Source organism: Coturnix japonica, chromosome 10, assembly GCF_001577835.2.
Source record: "Coturnix japonica isolate 7356 chromosome 10, Coturnix japonica 2.1, whole genome shotgun sequence".
Taxonomy (NCBI): Eukaryota; Metazoa; Chordata; class Aves; order Galliformes; family Phasianidae; genus Coturnix; species Coturnix japonica.
Genome location: NC_029525.1, coordinates 2323803 through 2350316, shown reverse-complemented (window position 1 = coordinate 2350316; position 26514 = coordinate 2323803). Strand labels below are relative to the sequence as shown.

At 43.9% G+C, this 26514-nt stretch overlaps 1 protein-coding gene and 1 long non-coding RNA gene across 12 annotated transcripts in view; one reads left to right on the top strand and one right to left on the bottom strand.

Moving 5' to 3' along the window:
- The window catches only part of PEAK1 (pseudopodium enriched atypical kinase 1), an 81591-nt gene that overhangs the window by 13900 nt on the left and 41177 nt on the right, over positions 1-26514 (bottom strand). For 10 of the 11 annotated variants that reach the window (XM_015872439.1, XM_015872445.1, XM_015872446.2 and 7 more), the window contains 3 exons: positions 13743-17003; positions 7527-7643; positions 5474-5670 (listed from right to left, as the gene is read on the bottom strand). In XM_015872439.1, coding sequence (XP_015727925.1) covers positions 5474-5670; positions 7527-7643; positions 13743-16891 — 3463 coding nt within the window. In that variant the 5' untranslated portion in view covers positions 16892-17003. The remainder of the gene's footprint in view (positions 1-5473; positions 5671-7526; positions 7644-13742; positions 17004-26514) is intronic. The other variant, XM_015872450.1, reaches the window with a different exon arrangement.
- Positions 924-4368, top strand: LOC107318531. Its single transcript, XR_001557399.2, has 3 exons — positions 924-1011; positions 1923-2066; positions 4231-4368. It is a non-coding gene; the product is annotated as an uncharacterized LOC107318531 (long non-coding RNA).

Genomic DNA, 26514 nt, shown 5'->3' with positions numbered 1-26514 from the left:
TACAGCTGGTCTTTTTTTTTTGACCTTGGCATGTGTATTATAATCAGTTCCAGTGCTGACAGTGCTTGTATTTTATATCACATAGCACTAATTACTAAATGTGCAAACAAAACCCACAGATCAGTTTTGGCACTCTGGCCAATTTCAGTTTTAGTCATTATGCTCAGCCTCCCTTTAGTTCCGTCTGCAGCCCAATATCTGTAATGGGATCCTTTACTTCCAATGGACTGAAATGATGGGTGGATGCTGTTAAGTGGCTCTGTCTACTATTTCTGTGCAGGTACCTTCCTCTAAGAAGCGAGGTGATCTTTTTTATACATCCTCATAACAGCTTCTAAGGAACTCGATGGCTTTGATTTGAAATGTGCTAAAGGGGCTGAAAGCATTGTTTCACAAGGTAGAGCAGAACAATTCCCAGACAAACACTGTGATTTAACAGCTTCAAGCAGACGCGTCAGAAAGGTAAGATTGCTCCAGCAGATGCATCAGTCGAAAACAAGGCAGTTGCACCTGCTTTCACACAGGTTGACAAGCACGTTGCTACTGCTTTCAGTGAGAGTAGCATCATAGTTTGGTATTACAAAAACACACATCATCTTCTACCCACCAATTTAGAACAGCCACCCGTCCCCACCCATAACGTTCTGAAATACAGTTCCCTTCCTGACTGGCCACAGGCACCTTCACTGGCAGTAATGAGTTCACAGACACCCTGACAGATTCATCCAGAGATCCCACACAGCAGGTTTCATGTACAAACACACCACTTAGCTCTGAAGGTGTGTGCTTCTAGAGAAGATAAACTGCTGCTGATGTGTTTTGGAGTGGATAATTATGTGGTATAACTGCCAGAGTTCTTGGAAATAGAGAATAACTGACAGCAATATCAGAGAAGTAAAAACAAAACCAACAACCCAATGGAGAGAGCACTAAATGACCGACTTGCTGCTGTTTGGGACAATTAATGCATTTTCTCCTGCTGCTGTGAGGATCATCGACCATCACAGTAAGGTAAGAGCTGATATCTACAGCTGTAGCACAGCAGCCATGAAACACAATTATGCACTGCAGTGTTTCAGCTGAGCATCTTTACCAAGAAGGGAACAGCTCATAGAAGGATGCCACAGCTGTGACCATCCTGGCAAGATATTGTATGTGCTGGATCCTTAAAGAGAGAACTATATCCAAAAAGAGAACAGCCTCGAGCCTTCAATTTCTAACAATCATTCTCTTCTCAGTCATTCCAAGGAGACATCAGACATGCCAGTCATATCTCTATCTTTTGTTTAAGCTCAAGAAACCCCCAGAAAAGCCGAATGGATTTTAAGATAAGCCTGGATATTCCAGTGTTTACCAACTGCATTTTGAGCAGGAAATTCTGTTAACTTGGTATTTGCTTTGGCTGTGGATCTTTTCAGCCTGACTGTCAGGGAAAATTGCATAGGGCTGCTCCCGTGGGTCACCGCTTTTTAGCTCACACATAATAAAAACATTCAAAGGCTGGAAAGTCTGGAGAATCCCGCAGTATCTCTCTCGAACCATTGTGAAGGTCACTTAAAAATAAATTAACACTCGGGACCCTCTGCTGCTCCGTTATGACCTTTGTACCGCAGTGTGTGCTGCACTCAGCCTGCTCCCCCTCGCCATCCTCAGCACCCAACGCTGCTGCCAGCTGAGCAGGAAAGAAGCTGCATTAAAAAGGTACTTTTCACAATTGGAAGCAGAGCTGGTATCTGCATGCCAGAATCACGCATCCCAACGCACAACACTGAGACAAGTTCACTTCTGCTTCGGATCCATTTCTCTTGCCGACCCAAACGTGTCATCTTACACAGCAGTTCTTTGCTCTCACAAAATCCATGACCTCTGTTCTCCCCCTCCCAGAGACATTCTGTATCACAGATCACTCCTCTGTTTTACAGCTCTGCCCCACGATGCTAACACAGACTGGTCAGTGGCTTTGGACAAAGGCTACTATTTCAGGAGGCTAAGCTTAGTGACTGCTAAGCTTGCACTGCTGAGAAAACAAATTGGAGTGGCAGCAGCCGAAACCCTCTCCAAGCAAGGTAAGATTTATAAGTGTTTCTCCCTGACTCTGTATTTCCTGCCTGCTTTAATGGCCCTGTCCTCCAAAAGCCATTCATACAGAGGAGTGCTGCTACTGCAACCATTGACTTTCACTGCTTGTAGCTGTTGTACAGCTTTTGGAGCTGACATAAAAACCCAACTAGAGGAGCTTTCATAACCACAAATCAGCCCTTCAGATGGCTGGTAGGGTAGCAGGATCCAGAGGACTGCAGGAACAAGTCATTATGTAGCTTCTTTTTCAAGTATTCCCAACTCGGGAAAATGAGTTTGTAAAGCACACCACGTTTCACAGTGTAGCTTCTCACCACCAGAACCACTTTTCCATACCGAACGCTATCCATGCTGGTTAAGTGCCCAACAAACACCATCAGGCCTGCTTTTATGCTGACTTCTTAACACCGGGCATTATTTCATGCCCAGATGACCAGGCCTTCCAGCTCAGCCTTTCCCAAGCACAGCATGGATACAGTATGCACATTCTTTACATCACTGCCTGGGAAGCAAAAGTTTGCCTTCGGTTTTGTTCCTGCTTGAAGGCACAAGAACATTTTTTTTGCACAGAAGCACTGGCAAAGTATTTGCTTTCTTTTCTTGCCTACCACTTTGTTCCTCCCTTGAGCAGTTCACTCAGCTTCCTCACCTACTGCACAGACTCCCCAGTGTTATAACACTGCAAGATGAAACGAGGAACAGGCACAATATCAAGCTACCACTTAAAGATCTTTCAAGTGGCTTCTAGACTGTTCAGAGACTGGAAAAAAATTAACTCTTTATAGACAGCAGCTTTATGGAGAGCTTTAAGTAATTGTACAGTACAGTAGAATCTTACTACACAGTTTCAATATTAATGCTTTAAGACTCCAGACTCCATGCAGAGGTATGAAATTCCAAATCAGCCCTAAAACAGATCTCACCTTATTTCTCTGGGTAACCAGAGAATTACAGAATTGTCACATTTTGCATGGCTAAGAAAAGCAAACATGAATAATCACATGCATGTAACACGGGTAACCAACCTCCAACACAACAGCTACCAAAATCCCAGCAGAACTGAACTGAAACCCATGGATTCTGTACTCCAAGAGACCAGAGAGGGAGAGGAATTTTTGAGTGGCTCCTTATGTGGCTGCAGGGAATCTGAGATTGGGCTGGGCAGACTGCATGGCTGTACCATAACATCAATAGTCTGAGACTGCACAGAACAATTCTGCACTGAGAAGGGCTTGGCTACAGTCATGGCAACTGAGGGTTATAAATGAGATACACATCACCTCCCTACTCTGATTGATTTCCTCCTATTGATACACCCAGGAACACCCTGAGCTCTTTTATGCCTCCATTGTGGTGGGATCTCCTATTTCCTAAAGAGCTCCAAGTCAGTTATGTTGTATCCAGTTCCCAAAAGAGAATCCCCCATTTGAGGACAGCCTGACATTTGCTTTTCCACAAAAAAAAAAAATGGAGTATGTATTAGAATAGTATTTAAGAAGGCAATCTTGTGCTGCAAATTGCTCTGTTCATTGCTATTGCAAATTGCTGCATGTTTGCCAAACTAGGACACAAGCTGTAGTACGTAACCATAAAAAGGTAACTGTAGATACAATTGCAGCTGAAACAAAAGCAAGTGTAATTTAACCCAATTATCTTACATATTTCCTGATTATCCTATCTTTCATTGACATGCGTTGGTATTTGTTAACCCCACAAAATATATGATTTTGCTGCTGGGGTGGTGGAAGAGTGCAAACAAATAGGAGTTGCTGTGTGTCCTTACCTACTCATTTTGTGATAGCTATCTGAATTCTGAAGTGAGGCTGCTCGAATAAACCAGAGAAAAGTTTGAACTGCAGCCAGAGAACACAGTGCCATTTAGGGTAGCATTGCTTTTAACAACTAGCAGCAAGCTTGCCAAGCCAGCCTAAGTCAAGCCTACGAGTTACCTTAACTCTTTCATATCCGAAATTTACTCTGGCGACCCTGAATCTGAATGTGACCTGAGGATGAGGATAAGATTTGGAATGAAATGCTCATCTCCTTCCTTCTCAGAGCCCTCCTGAACCTGGTGGGCTTTGTGTGTGTCCACAGATAAATGTTCCACAATTTCTCTGTTCCAGAGTCTCATGATGTTTTATGATTACATAGGTCCAGGCCCAGCATCTTGCAGAAGTGAACTCAATTGAGTAAAGATTTAAATAAAAGAATCACAGTGATATTGCTTTGGATACAAGCAACCTATTCACTGTAGGAGTACTATGGCTACGAAACATCGATTTCATCATGAGAAGTAAGTGATATTTCATGCAATAAAGTAGGCTTCATCCTTTCATATGTTAGTCTGGTTAGGAATATGGGCTAACCAGTCATCAGCAGTTTCATGTAGCAAGATTTACCGTCTGTAATGTACTTATGTCCTAAATATGGAAAACATACAGATGTAGACCTATATGAATATCTCAGTGAATGGAAAATAATTCTAATGAATGGTCTTTGGATAATTCCACCATAAAAATCTAAATTTTAGTTGTTCTTGCATTACAGCTTCTTGGTAGATGTTGGTACCATTCGTAGGCAGGGTATTTTTCTCCTTATGCTTCATATACAGTAGATTTAAATTTAACTATGGTCTATCATATGAACATGCAGTCTCAGCCCCAAATTCACATTTCAGCAAAAATATGCAACATAATTGCTAAATATTTAGGGAATGCATGCACCTGGTGCTTTGAAACTTTGGTCCCCAGCCCCTGAAACCCTCATGGACATGCTGAAGTCTTGTATGTGAGATCCAGTTCCAACCCCCTGCTGTGTGCAGGGTCGCCAACCAGCAGCCCAGGCTGCCCAGAGCCACATCCAGCCTGGCCTTGAATGCCTGCAGGGATGGGGCATCCACAGCCTCCTTGGGCAACCTGTTCCAGTGCATCACCACCCTCTGGGTGAAAAACATCCTCCTAACATCCAACCTAAACCTCTCTGTCTCAGTTTAAAACCATCCCCCCTTGTTCTATCTCTATCCACCCTCACAAACAGCCGTTCCCTCTCCTGTTTATACGCTCTCTTGAAGTACTGGAAGGCCACAATGAGGTCTCCCTTCTCTTCTCCAAGCTAAACAACGTGTCTTTGAAAAGCATCTCTCCCACATTCTGAGAGGCTCTCTGAGACTTAGCAGAATCATAGGAAAGAAAACCTTTGTGTTTGTTCAGTCTTTACTTTCCCAGCTGTATCCCTCAGAACAAGGCAAGATAATTTAACCTTCTATAAATAGAAATTACAAGTGTATCCTTAGGAACCAGTGTAATGAAAACATATTGAGTAGCTTGAAAGAGTAGCTTCACACACACACACACTCAGATCTAACTCGTATTTTCCTCCATAGGTGCACATTTACCTAAATTGCTGTATGTAGCACTGCAAGGATTGAAGTCAGAAGGATGTGGAGCTTCTTCCTTGTCTTCCTCCCCCTGTGGGGTACGGACAGCTGACACTGGTATGACCGAGGCACTGCCACCATTGTCCTGCTTCACAAACACGGCTCTTGGGACACGGGGAGACAAGTCCTCCAACGTGGTATCATCGGGCACTTGACTGAAAGAAACAGAACAAAATCATTTGGAGACCAGGGCTGGTCCCTGATGGCAGAACACCAGAACGTGCATTACATATAAAGGGAAGGAAATTAAAAAATAAGCTCCTTTTGCCCATCTCTTCTTTTAAGAATATCTTTCTGAAACACTTCTTTTGTTCTTAGTAAGGGGAGCCAACTTTTGATTCAAATAGTAAAAATAGATCCGACCTTTCCTACAAGAGCGATAGTGAAGTGTTTTACAGCTGACTACAATCAGCACGTGTATGCAGGAATGACTCTGCATAAAAGGTGTGGGGCTCATACAAGATGAGCTGAGGTCAAGGTGCCTTTTACCAATTAGAATAATTTTGCCTACATCAAAGATAGCAGGGTAGAGTGAGGAGACTGTAAGTCTTAATAAACGCATGCAGCTTTAATCATGCATTTCCATGGATTCCATACTGATAGGATTTTGGGAACAGACACGTTGGGAAACCTAGCTGTCCATTTCCCATCTAACATTCTCCAGGTTTAACATCCATCTTCTCATGTATTAGGTCAGTCACAAAGGCCAGGGAAACATGCTGTGCCTGCTCTTAGCTATGAACCTCTAATCGAACCGTCATTACTTATAGCACAGAACTACAAATGTGATGAGTTCAATCAGCTTCCTCATTGTAAAATTACACATAATATATCAGTAAAGCACCGTATTCAGGTTCATTATAAAACCAAACAGTGCAGTTGAAAATGTAGCAGCAGGTATCAGTAACGTGCCAGATAAAACACGTCAGAGATGGACCAAAATCTCTCTGTACTTTTATGCTCTCTCACTCACAGAAACAAATACTGACAATAAACCTTCAGAGCGTCTGTCCTACCCACCAGTTCCTGTGATTTCAGCCCCATGAAATCGAACAGGAGGGATTTTAGATACTTGTGCCTTCCACAAAGGCGAGCATCTCCTTCAAAAGATGATCACCTCATCATGTAAAAAGGTGCTTCATTTTTATGCCCAAGGCTTAAAACAACATGACTTCTGGTGAGCAGCAACAACAAAAATCTGCTTTTTGAAACAGGCAGAGCAGCTGCGTTTCCATGGTAGGAATCCTCGCAGTGGGAAGGCAGTCTGTACCCTCAGAGAGTTAACAGAGGTGATAAGCACAGGTCTTCGCGTTCGAATCCCAAGCCCCAGTACTGAAAATCATGATACACGGATCTTCCAGCAATCCCAACCCGACTTCAAAGATTAAAACATGCCAACAGTTTGCAAGGCCCCACATATGGCGCAGCACGCACATGCTGTTCTGCCCTCAGACCCACGAACTGTAACTGCAGGCGGTTGCAAACAAAACTCATTAGAACTTGTTAGTAAAGGAGAAGGAAATGGCACCACTTCAAATAGCTGGAGCCTTTAATCAGCATGAAGAGTTTTGTTCATTTTTAGTGCCGTGCATAGCAATGGTGTGAAGAACATTCCACGTGCCCTGAACAGACCCACATGAAAGAGTTAACCTGTGGTAATTCAGAGCAGAGCGCGCATGAAATTAAAGTGGTGAAAAGGCTCTTAAGAAACCGAGAATTAAACTGAAGACCTACTCAGGTAGTTGCAGTGAGTTGCAGACATACCGGCGCTCCTCAGCAAGGAAGTTTTCTTTCAGAAGGAAGAGTTTCTAACAGCTCTGCCATGGCTGCCCAGCAGGGCTACCGTGGCTTCAAGTCATTGCTTAGGATGGGCTGGTGCGGTACAGAGCAGACTCATTCTCCATACCAGATGCATGCAAGCACATACGCTAAACCTAAGCTCAAAAGCATTCTGCCAAACAACGTAAACCAACAGCACCAAGGAAGAAAGGAAAAAAAAAACACAACTCACCCACTGTACTCACTCACACAATTCCCCATTAAAGGAAATTCTTTCAGGGCCTTCTTGAGTCTTTTAATCATGTCTTGAAACTCTGGCGAGCCATTGATTCCACAGTGTTCTGATGCGCTACAAGTTGTGCAAGCTGTGAGCAACAGGCTGAACTCTGCACAGAGTGATACACCTACTGCACCTTCATGTTTACCTTCGGGGGTTGGCCCAGGGACTTGCCAGAGCGCCCCAGGAGAGCACTGAGTTACAGCCCTGCCTTCTTAACTCTTCCGCTGCTTCCGTGCATGGAAAGCAGGTCACAAGCCACTGCATCAGGGTTTTGGTATGACAGCTATGGTCTTAGTCATGTTAATTAGCTAAGGAAAAGCAGGTTCAGATTTCAGCTGGAGTTTGAAGAACTTAGGCCAGCCCACTGTTAAAAGTAAGCAAACATCTTGGGCTGGTATTCCAACCCATTTTAGTGTCCGAACCAGATACGTACTAAACTGCAGCAAGGAGATGTCATCAAGCCACGAAGTCTGTGGGAAAAGTTTCCCTTTAACTTAACAGTGATGAGAGATCCTGAGAGATGAAGCATACATAGACTGACTCAGTGAGCAAAAAGCCAGCCTGTAATCAACCCTGCCATCACACAGGGGGAACAAAAGGGGAAAACCTCCTCGCTCCTTAAGCCACAAGAACCAAAGGCACGATTGCTTTTCTTTGTGCAGTTGTCTAAACGGTTAAAAATATATCAGTGTCCAAGAAAAGTAGAGCAGAGTGTCTGATAAACAAAGTGCTCTTTGAGATCAGAACCTAATCGTTTATAAATTCACATATTCTTGTTGACTGCAAGCGATACTGAAAGCTATCCCCTTATTTGGGATATTTATAGATATTTTGCCAGGGTGGATTCTTTGATGCCTTGCGTAAGAGCATGTATTTAGCTTCTGCCATAGAGGGTGCAGCCTCCTCTGTCCAAGCCTTTTGCTGTTCCCTGCTTTACTTCAGAAACAAACTTCAGAGGAAATGAATTACTTCCCTTAGAGTGCTCTGCTCCTCAGACACTCAGGGCAGAAACCACACAGACTCTGCTGGCGGAGGGAGGAGCCCTCCATACACACAGCCAGCACGTCTTTTCCAACAAGCTGAAATTATGCCTGGCAAAGAAGCATGACGTAGCAATGACCGTCCTTCAGATAACGCATTACTGAAATCATATACCTGAGATTTGCATGTGGACAAGCTCAAAACTGTTTTCAAAGCAGCTTCCTGCAGGGTCAAACGCCTCCGCTTCTTCCCTCAGCCTATCCTGCTCTACAGTGTCTGCATGATGATGTGGTCTGACCTGCCTCAGTCTCCTGGGAACAGGAAATGTGTCATTTTTCATAAGGACGGTGGCACCGCAGCTATTGTGCGACCCACACCTTGCTCTGCTCAGTGCTTCTCCAACAGCGATTAATAAACGGCAATGAATACGAGGCAGATAGAGGAGTGAGTGATTCTGGGAGAGCACTCATGGGCCTGGGTCAGATCTGGAGGTCAAGCTGAGGGACAGCAGCCCTGCATAAGGCAGCCCTTGTGTCCAAGCAGCAGAAATGAGTGACAGAAGCACAGCAAAGAGTTGATGTGGCCCTACACTCAGCTGAGACTCCAATTACTTTGATGTCCACTCCTCCCCAGTGGACATCAGCAAAGCAGTAATCCATTGTACTCACACAGTTTGAGATGAGGGGGCCTGACAAGAAAGATGACTTAGTTTTACACAAACAGCCCCAGGAACTTGAAGATACGTTTAATTCCAAGGTGATCCTTTGGAGACCCCCCCAGAGAACTTAGCAGTTTTAAGCTAACAAAGCTAAACCAAATCCTAAACTTACTGATTTAGGAAAAAATGCAGAGAGGTTAAAGGTTTGGGAGTGGTCAAAGGCCAACTTACACTTAAACCTCCATTCCAAGCACAAACTGCTTCATCTCTGCAAACAGTGCTTGGTGGGTACAGAAAATCCCTGCCAGTGCCTCCTGCCCTGCAGTTTTCAACACTGCCATGTGGCAGCCACAGTTGCTTCAGAGGAAGGCTTTACAACTGGCAATCACTGATAGCTAAGCCATATAGTTTATTCCCAGTTCTTATTATTTAGGAGTTAATTTATTCCTGAGGCATGAGAATTGGTACCCATTTATTATTACTTTGCAATGCAGTGTTTGCATGGATAATGGGAGTGCATTTCCTAATCCAGCAGAGACGTCCTGCTAAGCTCTTCAGTGTCAGTGAAACTCAATGGCAACGAGTTCTACATATTAACCTTGCACTTCCAAAATCACTTTTCTTTGGTCATTTTTACCTTTTTCAGCCTTTCCATTTACATTCAAAACACACACAACCATGGATATAATAAGCATTTCACCCCAGATATAACAACGATAAAGGCCTCTTGTAGCTATGGGCCAAGAAAACTCATGTCTGTTGATCGTTAACCCTGTTCCAAACCCTTTTGACCACCGTCTTAGGAGTGAAGTTAGTAATTCCAGCTTCAGCTATGAAGAAATGCTTTCTTATCTAAACCAGAATGGAAGGAATACACAGACCTCACTACCTGAAATATTTCAGTAAAAATACTGTTTTTATCTGTAGTTTATCCAAGTCTGGCTCATAGAGACTACAAAGGAAAGTCAGGAGTGACTTGTGGCTGTGAAAGGAAACTACTCAGCTTAATACAGAGCTGGAATGGAAATGGCTGCACACAATTCACCCACACCTCGATTTACAAGATGCTGCAATCTACAAACAGGGCTGAACGATTTTAGTTCAGTTCTGATGTTGTTTATGAAGATGGGAAAGGAAGAATCAGAAGGCAGAGCTGCAGTTTTCTTTCAGGAAATGGCTCAATCAAAAAAGCTGCTACTGGGTGTAAGCAATGATCTCTCAATGAGAGGAGAGACTTTATCTTGGGAAACTCCCACAGCAAGGTTCTGATCCATTAGATACCCAAGCCTTTGAAGAAGCAGAAAGATGGCTTTGTTTTGTCTTTTAAACTTCTGTGTGGGTTCCACCACCATCGCTTACAATGGCTTAGGCCACAGATGTTGTCCTGTTATCCTTTCCGAGGTCAGTGTTAGCTTTTGCCTGAGAATGCCTGCTGCACACATACACAAAAGCCCCACAAGAGGTCTGAGAACACCCGGTTTCCATTCCATTACAGTGTGGCTGATGTGACTGCTGATTTTCAGCAACATCTAATCCATCTATAGTTTTTTTGGCATAGGTATCACGTCAGCATTTGCCTTCACCTTTGGGACCACCCTACACACAAGCCTGGCTTGTCCTTTGGAATGAACTCATATGCAGCCAAGCTTGAACCACCACAAGGATAAAATCATACCAAGCTCTTTCATATGGTTTTCCCAAACAACCGTGTATTTTGCCAGTGCTGTTTGAAGGATAAAACGCCTTTTCTTGGTGATAACTTTAAATACCTCCAGACAGCCCTGCTTTGTGGTTATCTTATCAGTCTCTACCAGTGTTGTAATCCATTGAAAAGTAAGGAAATATTGGGCATTTATTTGATTTGCTTTCAAGACCCCCCAGTAATTTGACATTTTAAAAGCTTATCTTATTTTCCAGGTCATTGGTTTGTTTTTTTCAGTGCCTTCACTGTTGTTGGCACTCACAGAAACATGTCATGTTTGTCGACTGCTATCTTCCTATCTTCCATTTCCCTCTAAGCCTCTGCAAGCTTAACCAAAAATCTTAAATAGCCTTTCCAAGCATTTCTTGGCCTGAATTAGCACTAACCTTTCATAAATACCTGATGAAAACAAGTTCAGCATCATCTGTAAAGACTCCTGTTTGTGTGAAAAGGGAAGTTGACAACCCTGATCCTCACCTACTGGAATATTAAAAAGAAAAGACAAAACTCTTAAACGGCATTCCTTATTTTTTGGCAGCATTAGGTTTCTCTGTCTGTAAGTATTAAAACTTCATCACGCTAACAAAACAATAAGTGAAAATAAAGACACCCACTGCCCAGTGTTCTTCTAACCGCTGCAGTGTTCCAGCGTGTTTCCTTTTTGAAACCACAGAACAGCATCATTGGAAAGAAGAAATTTCAATTCTAATGTTTGGAAAACTGCTTTTTGCCTCTGTCACTGTGGCTTACAGAAAAATGAACAGCAGTAATACTTCTGGAATGAGATAGGATGGAATGACCACCTGCCTTCAATAATATGGGTCCAAGGGACTCCAGCAAGTGCAAAAGCACAGAACAGGAGAACAGCACCATCTCTAGGGTGGTTTAAGAACAAGTGCCAGCAGTGCGTGCAGCCTTTGGTCTTTTACTGCAGGTTACCCCTGTAAGCAGCTCTTCTCCTTGGATCATCTCCCTGTTCACCAGAGGCGACCACACAAACTATTTTGGTGGCACATGGAAGGGAGTGAACCTCCTGATGGCAATGCATCTGGTAACACTGCTGATACTGACACAAAGCCACTTCCTCCAGAAGATAATGGAAAATATGGGGTCCTCTAAAGGGAACACTGAGGGCGCAAACCTCTCCGATGCAACCGGTTCTCCAAAGCTGCTTATTTCTCCCCATTTAATTTAAAGTAGATTAGACTCTTGTGAAGAGTTATTCCAGCCTGAGTACATTCCCCATTGTCTTCAGCCTTAAACAACGGCATGCGCTGTATCTGGGGGAATTGCTTCGAATTTAAATCTACCAAATCCAGCCCACTATCACACTATGCTAAACCTTATCATCACCACCTTACGTTACAAACCCCAAGGCTTTCCAGGTCTGACAGAAGGCAGGCAATCTGAAAAGCAGTGCTGGCCTCCCTCCATGAGAACACCAAGCAGCTCTTCCCAATTGAGATCTAAAAAGTTAACTCTGCTCAATGCAATGGTCACTCCTGGTCAGTTAAGACTTATTTATTTCACTTCAAAGGCAAACAACGATCAGCTTCCAGTAAGCTGGAGTAAACTATGCTCACACAGGGACTTCTGTTAGCTTAAGTCAATTTACAAACCATTTTAAATCTAAAATCACTGTCATTTTCTTTAACAGATAAGGCAGTATAAGAGGAAAAGCCACAAAAAGGCACTGCCATTACGCAGTTATTTTGTGAGGCTCACACGTGTAAGTTTTGAAGTTTACAGAATGATCCATTCCCTACCATTATTGCTTCAGTGAATAATGCAAACGCGGAGTTATTTTGGAACTGGTCTGTATAAATCACTAACTTTGGAAGACCTGGGCCAATCCATCCATGGCCGTGCTCTGCACTCAGTGAAATGCAAACTATACCCACACCACGGACTGCAACAAGCATCTCCAGCCCTACATCATGGCATGGCAAAGAGCTCCATGATGTGTTGAAAACAACGGGTATCTGGAAATGTTCTGATCTGTGACATGTTCTGACAAGGCCAAAGCAGCACGTGAGTCCTTGATAGGGGAATAAACCACAACCTGAGCCATTCAAATAGCAGGAATTTACAGGAGTAAAATAAACAACCTGGTCAAATACTCTCAGACAAAATGAAATATGATTTTAGTAAATAATGATTAAGAAAAATGCGAAAAGAGATCACCGAACAAAATCACTGGGCAAAAAAGAAGAAAAGAAGCAGTGAGCTCTGCTGAATGCAACACAGCTGGGGGGCAAAGTGTGTTACCTGCTAAAGGCCTCGCAGAAGGCTGACTGCTTATTTTATAGATAATATCCTTCTACGATTACTTTTCACACGGCTTATTTCTGGAGCATGGCAGAGATGCTGCAATGTCCTATCAAGTTAATTAGCATCTCTTGTTATCGCACCTATGTGAGATAAAGTGAGCACGCCACCTTTTATGTCTCACAGAGCTTTTATCTCTAGTTTTCAATAGCTGCCCTTCTATTTCTGCAGAGGAATTCTTTAGCTTTTCTCTAACACAAGAATTATTTCTTCAACTGGAAATTCAGGAAGATGTATCAGATTTGAAGTAACATGGCAATCAGACCATATTAACAGACCTGCGAGCACAAACACCAAACAGTAGGTGCTGTCCCTGGTCATTTTTTTCTTACTGATAACTGATATCACACAAAGATTTGCAGAATATGCTTTAAGATACCTAAAATTAATACGTTTTGAGAAATGTACACAATGTAATCAAACCCCTCGTTTCTTCCCTGTTTGCTAGCATACACAGTGCAGTGTACAAAGGAATGAGTAAAAAAGAAAGGATGGTTACCTGGGGATTTTCTTCAGGATCTGAGTTGGTGATGGATGGCTCGTTATTTTCTGCTCAGAGCTCTCTGGAGACTTCTCCTGTGTTTCCTCTTTGTCTTTTGCAAGCACATCTGCGATAGCAGACTCCACTCCACTCTTGTGCTGATGGTCAGCCTTCGGTTCGGTTTGTGTTGGCTCACATCTATACATGAAAACAATCGATGGCTTCTCACTGGAGTCTGATTTTGCCTCGCTGAACCAGTGATGCCGCTGAACCGGAGGAGGGGGGAGCATGTGTATCACAGTCCCATCCAGACCCACCAGTTTCCCTTTCTCTCTTTCTTTCTCTCTGTCTTCCTCATCGTCAGTTTTTCTGCGGCGGAAGAAGCTCTTAAACGATATCCAGCGTTTGGGTTTGGCATCAGCAGCTCGCCGAACTTCGGAGTGCAGGATTGACTCCGCTTCTGTCGACCTGGTGGGACTGTTGGGTTTGGCCCAATTGCTGAAATGCCTTTGCAGCAGATTACTCGCGTGGTAGGGCGAAGACGTGGACCGCGGAGGAGGGAATGGTGGTGCTTGTTCTGTTTTGGGACTGGTGGCAATGGGGGTGCCTCTCACGGGCTTTGGGGAATTGGTGGCAACTGGCTGTGAAGCCGTGTCCTTCTGCATTTTAATGGCAGTGCTTTCCGTGGCCTTGGATGACTCTACTTCAGACTGGGATGTAAACAGAGATTTAGGTCGTACTAGGGTGTTTTTAGCAGCATCCGCGTCAGGAGGTAAGGAATACAGCTCTTCTGCACTGCAAGACTTGGGCCCAGCCTGCGGCGTTTCTGGAGGAGATTGCGGAGGCTGGATGGAAGCCACAATCTGTGAAAGCACCGTGTTTGCATTCTCTCTACTGCTGCTTCCAGTGGGAGCAGAAGCCTCTGGGCTCACATCTGTAGGCTCTTGTGCTGCCTTCTGAAATCTTGGTGGGGAGCTGCGGTCAGAACTATGACTTCTCTGTGGTGATATCTGACTTTTACCGAGACAGCTGTTAAACTCTTGCACCTTCTGAGCCACAGAGCCCAGTCTACATTCAGTGCTACTCGTCACCCCCTTTGCTTCAGTGGGTTTGGCTCCTCCGCCTTCAGTCATTTTGCTTTCTGTCTCAATTTCTTCGTACGTGTGACTTATTACACTGGTAGTTTTATCTTTGATAGACAGCTCTCCGCTGGTCCCTAGAAAGCTTTTGTAGATAGCCAGGTTATCATATGCATTTGGATTGATTACGATCGGAACTTTAATGGCATTTTTGGAACTCTTAGCATAAGTGGGCTCATCGTGGATGATAATGGGAAAAGGTGGCATGCCAGCATTATTATAGCTGTTGAATTTTATCTCAGATAAATTGGGGGACTTGACTGGGATTGTTTTAGAAGAAAGGTTTGTAGCTGTAGGTGAAGTAGGAGCTGACTTGTGGCTTGTCTTCCTGGGAGGAACAGAAGGTCCAGAGCTGTTAGCAACTAACTCCACCTTTGGTATCTTCTGCCTAGGACTAGTACTAGAAGTCCACACTTCTTGGTATCTAATTGCACTGGATTTTTTCAGATTGGCGTTGACTCGTGCAGGTGATGCTGCAGAGGATTTAATAGGTGTTCCTGGGGTTACTGGAGAACTTGGGTTAGATGATGTATTTTTGGCTTCTGAGGTGTCGGTCTGACTCTCCTTACATTCATTAGTCATGGCTGCTGATACATCCACTACGGTATACGGCTTGCAAACTGGCTGTTCCATATTCACCACTCTGTAAGGTTTAGCTTGCTCTTCCACAGGCACCAAATTTATAGTTACTGCTTGACCGCTGACATCCGAGGAACTTTTATTCTCTTGCTTATCAGTCTGCACAGCAATTTTGCCATCCTTCTCTTCCAGTCGAAGAGCAAGGACGGCCTTGTGGGTTTCTAGACTCTTTGGAACATTCCTGGAAGCTTTTGACACATCCTTCACTTGTTGACTATCACAGAGACTTTCATATTCTGGTTCAATCAATTTGAGGTCCTGGGGGGTACTAGGAGATAATCCTCCATTACAGAGCTTCTGTGAAGAGCTGCTGGCTGTTCCAGAACGAGACTCTTCTGTCAAAGAAGAATCGGGAGACGTAGAATCAGAAGATACCATGCTCTGAATGCTCTCTTGCCCATACAGAATCACAGTCTCTTCCCCATAACCATTCAGAATTTCATCGTAACTGTCGTCATAATCCACAGCACAGATCCTCTGCAGAGACTTGTTTCTAAGAGGCACAGTATTCCATTTTTTGTCAACACAGAACTGAACAGGAGACAGAGTGTTAGCTCTAAAATTAGCAAAGCGAGGTTGGCCCCTCATCCGAATTTCCATTGCTAGCAATTCTTCATCACTTTCATCCCAGCTCTCGTGCTCTTCCTGCATGCTGCCAAAAAACGCATCATCCTCACTCTCATCTCCGCTAGAGAACTCTGGGTAACAGAAACGTCCTCCTTCATTACTTATGACCTCAGTGCTTCCACTCAGAATAACGTGCTTACTGTGAGAATCCTTCATTCCACCCATCATGCAGCTTGGAGGGATCTTTCTTTCCAACGACCTTTTATAGCAGTTATTTATTCTTCCCAAGAAGGTTTCTCTCGAGTTCATTTCGCTTCCAGTCAGCTGAGGCGCGGTATCCAAACCTGCGATCTCCTTCAAAACTTCTGTCAGTCCATTATTATTATTATTTGGTATCTTCCCTACACCATCACTGTTGCCATAAGGCCTAGGAACATGGCTGTAGCCCTCAATTTCATCTTCGTTATTATTGTTCAGTGGTTTTTTGTGCAAGACAGCTTTGTTTCGGTTCCAACCCGCGGGCACCGATTTATTCTCACAATGATCTGGAGTGCCGATTTCGCCACACACCCCCTGCCCGTCTGCTACCATCATGGTGGGCTTCACAGCTATCGTGGGTTTCTTTGCCACAGGCGGTCGGAAACTTCCCGTGTTTCTGCCACGCTGGCTGTTGCTTTGGTTTGCATTGGTTTTCAGATTGTCATGCGAGAGGGTTTTTTTTTCAGACACTGGGGGTAACTGATGCAAGCTTTTTGGCTTAAAGCAGTTCTTACATTCACCGGGTTTCCAGACGTGCTCAGTGAAGGTGTTGCAAGCAGACATTTTCCCAGACCTCAGCGCGTGACGCCGTGCTGTTCAGTGCATGGTAGGACCTTTGTCCGCGTGCTTCCTTTCTGCTCACCTGGTATGGCTACTGTTCTGAGCAGCAATCATTCTGAAACAGCAAAGAGAATGGGGACAAGAATAGGTAAAACAGGCCAGATGATGTATTTGCTATTTCTAAACACGGTGAACGACGACTCAGAATAACCCACTGGCCTTTTGCTGATCCTAGCTCTTTTTACTCGAATTTGCAAACCCGCTCAAATGAAATGCAGAAAAAAAAAGAAGTTGCAATTATCATCCTTCTCAGACATGAAGAATTAAAACGTTGGCAGCTAAGTCCTGCATTACACAGCGCAGAGAAAGAGAGAAACGGCAATGACTGAGAACACAGAGTAATTCTCTTGACAAGTTCAGGACCATTGACCTTTATTTTTTACACAATAAATCAAATGCTGGGAAGAGGATATAAAACCAAGGATTAGTGCAAATTGCCTCCAACATAACCACTTAAATATGGCACAAAAAAGTAATAGTATGCTTTACTCTCAAATGCAGTTTTAGATTGTTTTAGCTTCAAATGTGAACGAGCTCAACTTAAGTGGCAAAATATGTCTGAGCAATTCTAAACTCTGCCATTTTAGCACTTTTTTTTCCAGCAGAGTTGAATTATAACTGGACAGATGCTTTGTTTGACAAGACAGCCTGGAATGCCGTGCTGGAAAACCAGATAGAAAAATGCTGGGGCAATCTTTCTGGAAAATCACTGCTTGTTCTCCTTCAGCTTGCAACTGGTAATTAGACATTCCTGCATCCTCCAAACAGAGCTATGGATTTTTAGTCTCTGATTTGTTTTGCATGCAGTCTTTCCACCTAACAACCACACCTGCCCTCCCCGAAGTAACAACTGAAATGCAATCAGAAATTCATTTCCAAGTGAGTTCTCCTCTCTCTCTGATTTCCTGACACCATCGGCCTTGAGGGAAAACTGAACACAACTGTTGTATTTTACAGCCACTGGAGCATCCTGGCTGTGAGAGTTTATGAATGAACTACTGAGCCTCGTCTCCCCATCATTGTAGCATAACTCAAATACGATCGGAGACGTTTTACTGAGGTGAAAGAATCCACATCTGTAGCTGCTTCTCTAAACACAGGCACTGAAGAAACAAGGATTATATATTTTTACATGTTCTGGTGAAAACAAACTTGCTGATCATGCAGGTACATTGAAAGCATAACAACAAACACATGTAGCTGGAGATGCAGCTCTGTCCATAGGCGGTGGCTTTTCAGCAGGACAGCTGTGCTGCACTCTCCGTGGCCACAACTGGTTTCCATCAATGCAGCAAACAATAAGAGCCGTGTGTCACACTGACACTGGCATGACTTTGTCAGTCTCCTCACGTTGTGCTGTGATTTGGCACAAGGCTTCCTGCGGAGCTGAAAGAGCAGCACAGTTCCAACAGCAGATGGGGCTGCAGTCTAACTGTATTACAGCACAGTGCCCTCACACACATGCTACCACAGCCATCCTATTCCATACATCGACTAAATATGTTTCCAGACACAGCTTTTGTCCAGAAAGTCGGTGCCAAAAGCTTCCTCCTCTGCATGACCTAACACAGCAAGACCGCCAGACTGAGCTGTGCCCAGCCTTCAGCCCCTCTTTTATCCACGTGCTGAGGGAAGTGCCTCTGTACTGCTCTGCTTGTCGGTTCTATACCTTGCAACCTGAAAAACTGCACTATGTAATTCTGCTAAAATATTAGAGAGAATAGAGAAATGCTATACCCTACTCAACTCCTTCTTTTCATGTATTTAACAAATACAAGGAGGAAAGATGCACTAATTGCAATATTTTCTTGGCAAATATATTTCTCCATTACAGAAAATCTCCAAGCAGACCATTGAAACAGAAGGATTAGTGCAGCTAAGTAGAGTTTTTACCATTTAACTGGGTAATATTATTTCCCAGAAATGGCACGAATTGCACTCGCTCTGCAATCCTATCACAACACAGGCACTTTTATGGCCTGCTAGGCAATGCTTTTCCTGCTAATAACACTGGGTAAAATGAGAAAGCACTGTAGTATGCACACCCTCATGGACGTTTTGCTCCTGTTTTCCCACTGGCCGTACTCGCTCCCATTTGCTCAGACACACTGATATAGATCAGCTCTCCTGTCATCCACATGAGTGCTATGTAGAAGGCGTGCATGAGAACTACACGCGTGGAGTACACAGGAGTTACATAAGGCACGTTAGAACTTTCAAATCTCTCACCCTTTAGCACCAAATGGGAAGGGACTGAACACAGCCACACGCTCTGATGGGACTGCTGACACAGGCAGGAGCTGCTGCCTGCTTCAGAAGGGGATCCTGTGAGCTGTAATGCCACTGCCTGCAGCTGTTGCAAAGAGGAAATGCGCGACTTCAGACCAGAGGAAACGTCTGCTAAGCAAGACGAACAAAACAAAACCACCAAAAAAAGAATTCCAACGCTGAGCTCTTTCCGTACTTTGAAACCAGATGTGCTCCTATGCTATTACAGATGAAGTTCACGTTGATCTTTATAGGTGTAAAGAGGTACTGCACTCTAAAAAGAATTCTGGCAGCTTCACTGATATACAACTGCAGACATCTTCTTCTGGTGCTTTCCTTTCCCTTTAAAGACAACCAATGCATTTCTGTTCCAACTACGGAATCGCTACTATGAGTGATAATGACGATGCGAGTGATTATGAGTGAAATGAATGAGATCTTCATTCAATACAAATAAAACCCGTAACATCCTTCACATGTTCAGGATCCGGCTCCCTGGGCTGCTAACAGCTGCAGCTGGACAGGGGGCAGCAGAGCCTGCTGATGAGAACACACACAGAGGCATGAAAAACATTCCTCCAACGTGCCATCCTGACATGGTTCGTCTCTGCCCCACTGCTCAGAACTAAAAAGGCCACGAGGAGTTCCAGGCAGTCCCACGTGAGACCTCCTGAGCTACACTGGTATCTCTGCTGCTGTGCTGACAGCTCTTCCCATGGCTGAGGGATGTGACTACACATGCAGTACTGCTGCACGTGGCATCCTGCATGGCAAAGCTTTTTGTTTAAGCTGATAAATGCAGGTACTTGCAACTTTTACCCAGAAACAGCAGCACCATGACGTTCAGCAGCAATTATTCACCAAACCACTCAGTGCCAGGAATGAGCAAAGACAGACAATTCAGCTGCGGTACCACAGCCAGCACAGATCATGGTACTTCCTTCACCAGGTGCTTGGGTCAGCACTGAGAGGCTTAAGGACTAAATCACTCTGCGTATGAATGAGAAACAACACCACTTGTTTCGGCAGCTGCACACAGGAGAGCTCAGCCTGGCCCTGTTAAGTTGATATAAAACAAAGAGCAATGCCAAAGCGTATTTCACTTTCCAGGTCAGAGTCAAGAGGACGCCAGAGGTTTGGAGCTGAGGTGCAGAAATGGAGCAGCCCCAGCTCAGACGTCCTCCCATCAGGAATGGAACCTCGCACACAAATGCACTGGTATTTCTGTGGCTCTCATCTGTTGACATCATCTTTGCTGAGTGCACGCAGCCAGCAATAAACATGCATTTCGAGCATTTTCCCTTTGTTCTAAGTAATTTCAGGCTGGCGGCTCTCCCTTAGATGCATGTTGGCTGAATCACGATGAAGGCCTTCTCCGGTAATACTTTACACTAACGTAATCCAATTAAAAAGAACTTAATTGGTGCGCAACATTCCCTACAATTTCAACATTTTAAAAATGAATAGTCTCAGTAAGTACCAGATGGTGACATGCACTAATTAATCAGGCCTGCTCCATGAATGAGCGTATTAAAACGAAGGCACCTATTAGACATGTGTTTTCAATGCTGCATGCTGCAAAACCTCCCCTTAAATGAATGGCTGCTACATTACTGAGCGATACGTACACGCGTGCATTTCATCACTTGGTCTCAAATCAGTGGGTATTTGGTATAGGTTTCCTTTTCTGCTGCTTCTTTAACTTCAGGACACTCATGAGAACAGGCCCATGGGGTGTTTTTTTGCCACACAATGAATCACAGTGATGAGCCTCTATAAGAGGCAGCAGCAGCCCACTGTACTGCTGGCAAATGACCCAGCAGGCTCTCACCACTGACAGGCATGTCCTCAATCTGACAAATCAGCGAGGGGAATCCAGCCTGGGCTTCCTCTGCATGAGTACACCACGAAACCACCACGGCTTTGTGGTTGAGCCTGAAGTGCTTGCAAGGATCTGGGCAGCCACTGATCATCACACGCAGCGCTGTATGTTCAACATCAGACTGAAATCGTAGCTGTTCTCAGTGTCAGGCATACACATCTGTATATCTAAACATAATCAATAACATTTTGAGGAACTTGATGAAAAAGCCCCAAATGTTCCAGCTTCGTGCCCCATCTCCTGCCTGGTGGCTGTGGGCTCAGGCAGCCAGCACAGGTAACTGGCACTGCAGATGTGACATCTGCCAACGAGGCTGTTTTCACCTTCATGCTGGCAAAACAAAGCACACCAAAAAAACCCAACTCCAAAACAAAGAACCTTCTCTAATTTTACATCCTTTGTTCAACTTCAAAGGAAACCAGACTCCATGTGAAGCTAATGGCAACATCTGTTCTGTACAGGGAGCGCAGCACGGAGAGCCTGGCAGACAGAAGTCATGGTCCCCAGCTTACAGGCAGTGCCCAAAAGCACTGCGCTCTGAAAGACCTCACAGCACTTATTAATACAATTCAGATTAAGCAAAAACTACATAACAAGGTGCTGTACAGCATCGCAGCAGAGTTTGGGTATAAAGGCTAACATATCAACACTTAGAGACTCTGATGTGTGACACCACGGTCAGCCACAACACGTAGTTTGCTGCAGAGACACCAGGAAAGCATGTGAACGAAGCAATGGTGTGATGGACTGCCACAGCTTTATCCACACAGTGGGCTAATATTCAGTGAATACCTGATCACTACTCATAGCCATCATTTCTGCTATGAAAAATTTTTTTGAAACGTTTTCTTTTTATGAAATGCTTTTTTCTGGTCTGAACTGAGTGCGCTGGTATCTGTTCAAGGCCATACAATGACAGATGTGCAGAAAACAGTCAATCTCTGCTGGATATTATAGAGGTGATGACCTTAACTTTAGGTCAACATAAACCACGAGGGTTATGCTGCTCCGAAAGTAATGCCTCCTGTTGTATTATCTTACCCTGTAGTGGATGCTGTTGGTGTGGCAGTAGTTCTATCAATTAGTGCTATTTGTATTCTGTGGAAACAAAACAGGAGGCATTACTTTTGGAGCAGCCTATGCATAAAACTGCCAACTTAGTTCCTGCCAACTTAGAACCGACCTGCAGCATCATGGAGTGAATACCATGGGGCACAGCACAACAGAGTCAATGCTGAACGAAGCTCTGTAACAGTATAGTAGCAAATTTGCTGTAATAGTACGAAACAATCAGGAAAACCACTGGGAGCTTTTCTTCCCTAACCTCCCATTCTTTACCATCTCTCAGTTAAGAAGTGCTTAAATGACATTAATATTTCACAAAGTCAAGTGAGTGAAGGAAACCCTTGAATGTTTTTTTCCACGTAAAACCTGTAAGAAAAGAAACATGATGGAAATAACCAACGAAGTGCAGCAGAAACCTGCCCTTGGCTACACAATCCGCAATGCTTGAGAAGAGAACAGGCATTTCTTCCCAATTTACCTAACCCGAAGAGATAATGCCACAGAGCAGCAAAGAGGCAAGAAATATCCCCAGGATCTATGCAGGTAATGTGATTAGATTCTGCACCATCACATTTACAACACAAAAATACGGTAAGGACAAGCTCTCACAGTTGGTTTCCAGGCCCAGGAGCCCAGCCAAGGCATGTATCTGAATGCAAACTTCTAAGTTCTGACAGGAACAGATTCTTACCTTGTGAAAACTGTTAACAGTATTTTTCCTTTTGGAAAAATCATCTTTTTTTTCATTAATATACTGAGAGTTTCTAATGACCGGCTATCATCCAGACAGCACTACTGAGCGTATTCTTTTGGGACACCTTCCACCTGCACAGGAAATTAGTTTTCCTTTTCCTTCCTCCCCACACCCCAGTAAGCCAACCCCATAAATACTGTTTACTGGGATGCCTACAGGTGGCTGCGTACAACAGTCCAAGATCTTGCAGTAAATTATGGACAGGCACAGAAGCACATCTGCTGGGATGAACAGCACTTGAAAAACACATCCTCAAGTTTGAGGCATTTAAGTTTGTCTCTAATCTGTTCAAGAAAAGCTCTGAGGATTAAGTGTAGCATTCAGAGAGTGCACTGTATGATTATACCTCCACCAGCCTACCTACTACTCTACTGCCAAGCTACTATTTCTACTCACTGATCCATGTCCTCTTCCCAGGCTTACTTGAAATCCTGCCCATTACCTATTTCTCCAGCTGCACATGGAAACATCTGCAATAGGAAACGTCACAAAAGTGTTAAACTTCTCGTATTCCCAATAAAGAGCAATGAACGACCTGAAAAACATCACACTGCTTCTGCAGCTACAAAAGCAGGTAATGGTTGTGGTTAACCTTCTGCTGAGCGCTGCTTGAAAACAAACCCGTCTGCATTATTCCTGTGTTATTGAACCCATCCATTCTGCAACTACAATTTACCTGAAATTCCCTTTCATGTACTACCGCAACTTATGGCTCCAAACTTCCCTGCAAAACCCTGATGCAGCAAAACATTCTATTGCCAAGCACGCAGCAGAGTAACTGCAGGGCAGCAAAATACAAAACAGGACTGAAAACAATATTCAGGATCTCATAAAAAAGTAGCCAAAGACAAAACACTGTAGTATCAGAAGCAAATAAATAACTTACTGTTATTGGTGGACTGCAGCCATACTGTAAGAGGTTGAATGGAATACAGAAGGTAAAATGCACTGCAGAAAACCCAGGGGCTGAGTTACAAAAGGGCTACATGGCCCCATACCAGAGATGTGCATCAGTACAGCAATGGGCAAAGCCAGTATGAGAGGAACTTCTTAGTTCAAGACTTCTGTGATGAAAACTTACTTTTCTTTCTACCTGACCATGAGATAACGGGCAAAAAAGGAACAATTGCTATTATTACTTTTTAATAAGTTCTTAAAAATCACTAGACTGCAATATGTGCCAATGGTGCCACAGAATGCACACAACAAGCAGCAGATTACACGCTTTCAGTGCAAGAAAATCAATGACATGATTCTCTGAGTACTTCGTTCAATTCTTTTTATCACATCTCAGGAAGAAACACAGCACTGAAATAAACACACAAAGATATTGTCAGAGAAGAGAGGCCTTTCCTATTAAGTGAAACAAAAAAGACTGGGATAGTTTCAAATTGAGACTAATAAAATAACAGTAAAGCAATGATCCATCATGTAAGGAAAGCAGTGTAAGGGTGTTCCATCACGTAAGGGTGCACTCAGTCTCTCATGGAACAAGAGCAACAAGCCCAGGAGGCCGCGCATTTACACCTGCAGAACGATAACTACTCTACATAAAATGCTTCCTGAAACAGGATGGCACTGAAATCACGAGGTCGGCTGGACTCGGAAAAGGGTTAGATCACAGAAGGTTGGAAAAGACCCCCAAGGTCATCCAGTCCAACCATTTGATGCTTATATATATGAGATGTTCATACAGACATTGAGACACCGACAGTGCGCTGGGTGGGGAGATTTGGTTTCTGTGCCACGTACAAGTTGTCCGCCCCATGGAATCTCACAGCAGCTGTCAGTCTTTTCACACTCACACATCCAGTTCTCCCACTTCTTTGCAGCAGATCTGATACACAGAACCACAGGATGCCAGGTGTCATCCGAAAGAATCCTGCACTGCTCATCCAGTCTGTTCTACATATGTTTCCATCTTTGCATGGCATGTCCCTTTTGTTTAGAACTTCTATGATTTCCCCCTTTGTTTTGTAACTCATCATTCAGGCTTATATCACAACCTAGAAACATTTTTTTGTTTGTTTTCATTTTTTATGACAATATTCTCATGTTTGACAATGGAAAACAGAGCCCTCAGTCTACACTGCTCGGGTCAGGTAAATTTACACTGCTCTACCATACCTTCTGCAGATCCACAGTAGTAGCAATTACAAGGGTAGGGAAGACAGATGGAAGTCTTAAAAAAGATGAGTGCTCTTTGAATGCTGCCATACAGCAGGACAGAAGAATCAGGATGAGATGATGGAAATAATATGAAATTCTCTCCACAACTAACCCAAGCAATTTAATTCTTGAAAAAACATAAATGCATGACTTGAAAAGTGACTACAAAGGCCTTCAATCTTCATAAAAATTCCTTCAGTTTCCCATTCCAAGTAGCCGCCTCCTCCCATTGCCTTCTACTTGCTGCAGTCATTTTGTTTTGTTCTTTGCATCCGTGATCAAAGAGAAACACTCTAATTTGAGTATTTCTTTGATAATCTTGAGAACCTAGCTACAGGTAATTTTCTGGTCATCAAAGATAGTTCAAGCAGCTCATTCTCGCTTAGACTACTGCTCTAATCACCGTGTCATTTATTCATCCCAATAAACTATTTTACCAGACATGAAGAACGCAATAAATTGTCATCTGCAGCCATAAGCCACAGAAGTGAGATGAGTGAGGAGCTCTAAGTGAGAAGATTAAACATCATTGTTTTCTAATGCTGGTGTTAAGAAGAACAACAACGGCACTTTACAATAGATTTTCCTGTGTATCCTTAGATATTCTTATCTTTTACCTAGAATCCCTCCCTCTAAAATGGGAAGCGACTGTTGATGAGAATGTTATTAGGGATAAAAGCACCATCACAAGTGAAAAGGAATTGGCAGATACTGAAATGGTGAGCCCTTCTGCATTCATAATAAACAAGAACCAATTTCTGATATCTGATTAAATGTAGTGTCTGACTGTATTACTGGACTTCTCCTTCCCAGCACTCCTCCCAGGGCAGCAATACCAGGATTCAGTTTGCTGCAGTTTCTCTCTGCCAGCTTCCCCCACGCGGCCCAAGCAGCGTCAGAGGTGAGAAGCGATGCTACTCCCTACCTGCACTTGCAAAGGTATCACCAGCCCCTGGAAAATCCACACTGCATAAGCATTCCAGTTGTTGCAGGAGGGGCTCTGCCATGCAGCTGTATCCCATTGCAGTGAGGGAATTCGAACACTTACAGACCAGAGGTGGCAGCCACTGAGATAAGTGCACACTGAGATCAGCACGCTGTGCTCCCCTGTCCCTGCCACAGCTCCTCCCAGGCTCTGCTACTCCCTGCATTGTCCTTTCCACAGATGGGCAGGAGTGTTGGCAGAGCTCTCCGACCCTAATTAAGGGGCTGCTGACCATGCTTGAAAGCCACAGGCTTGAAGTCAAGCGAGTGTTCACTCCTTGGGTCGAGCCACATCTGAAACAACAGAACCAAAGCACTGCAAACAAGCTTTATCAAGGGAAAAAGAAAGAAAATCAACCACAATGACTTTAGAATTCCCTTTTTAGTTCTTTTTTTAAACATATCAACGTTTCCTATAGGAGCTGTTAGCCAAGCATACATTTT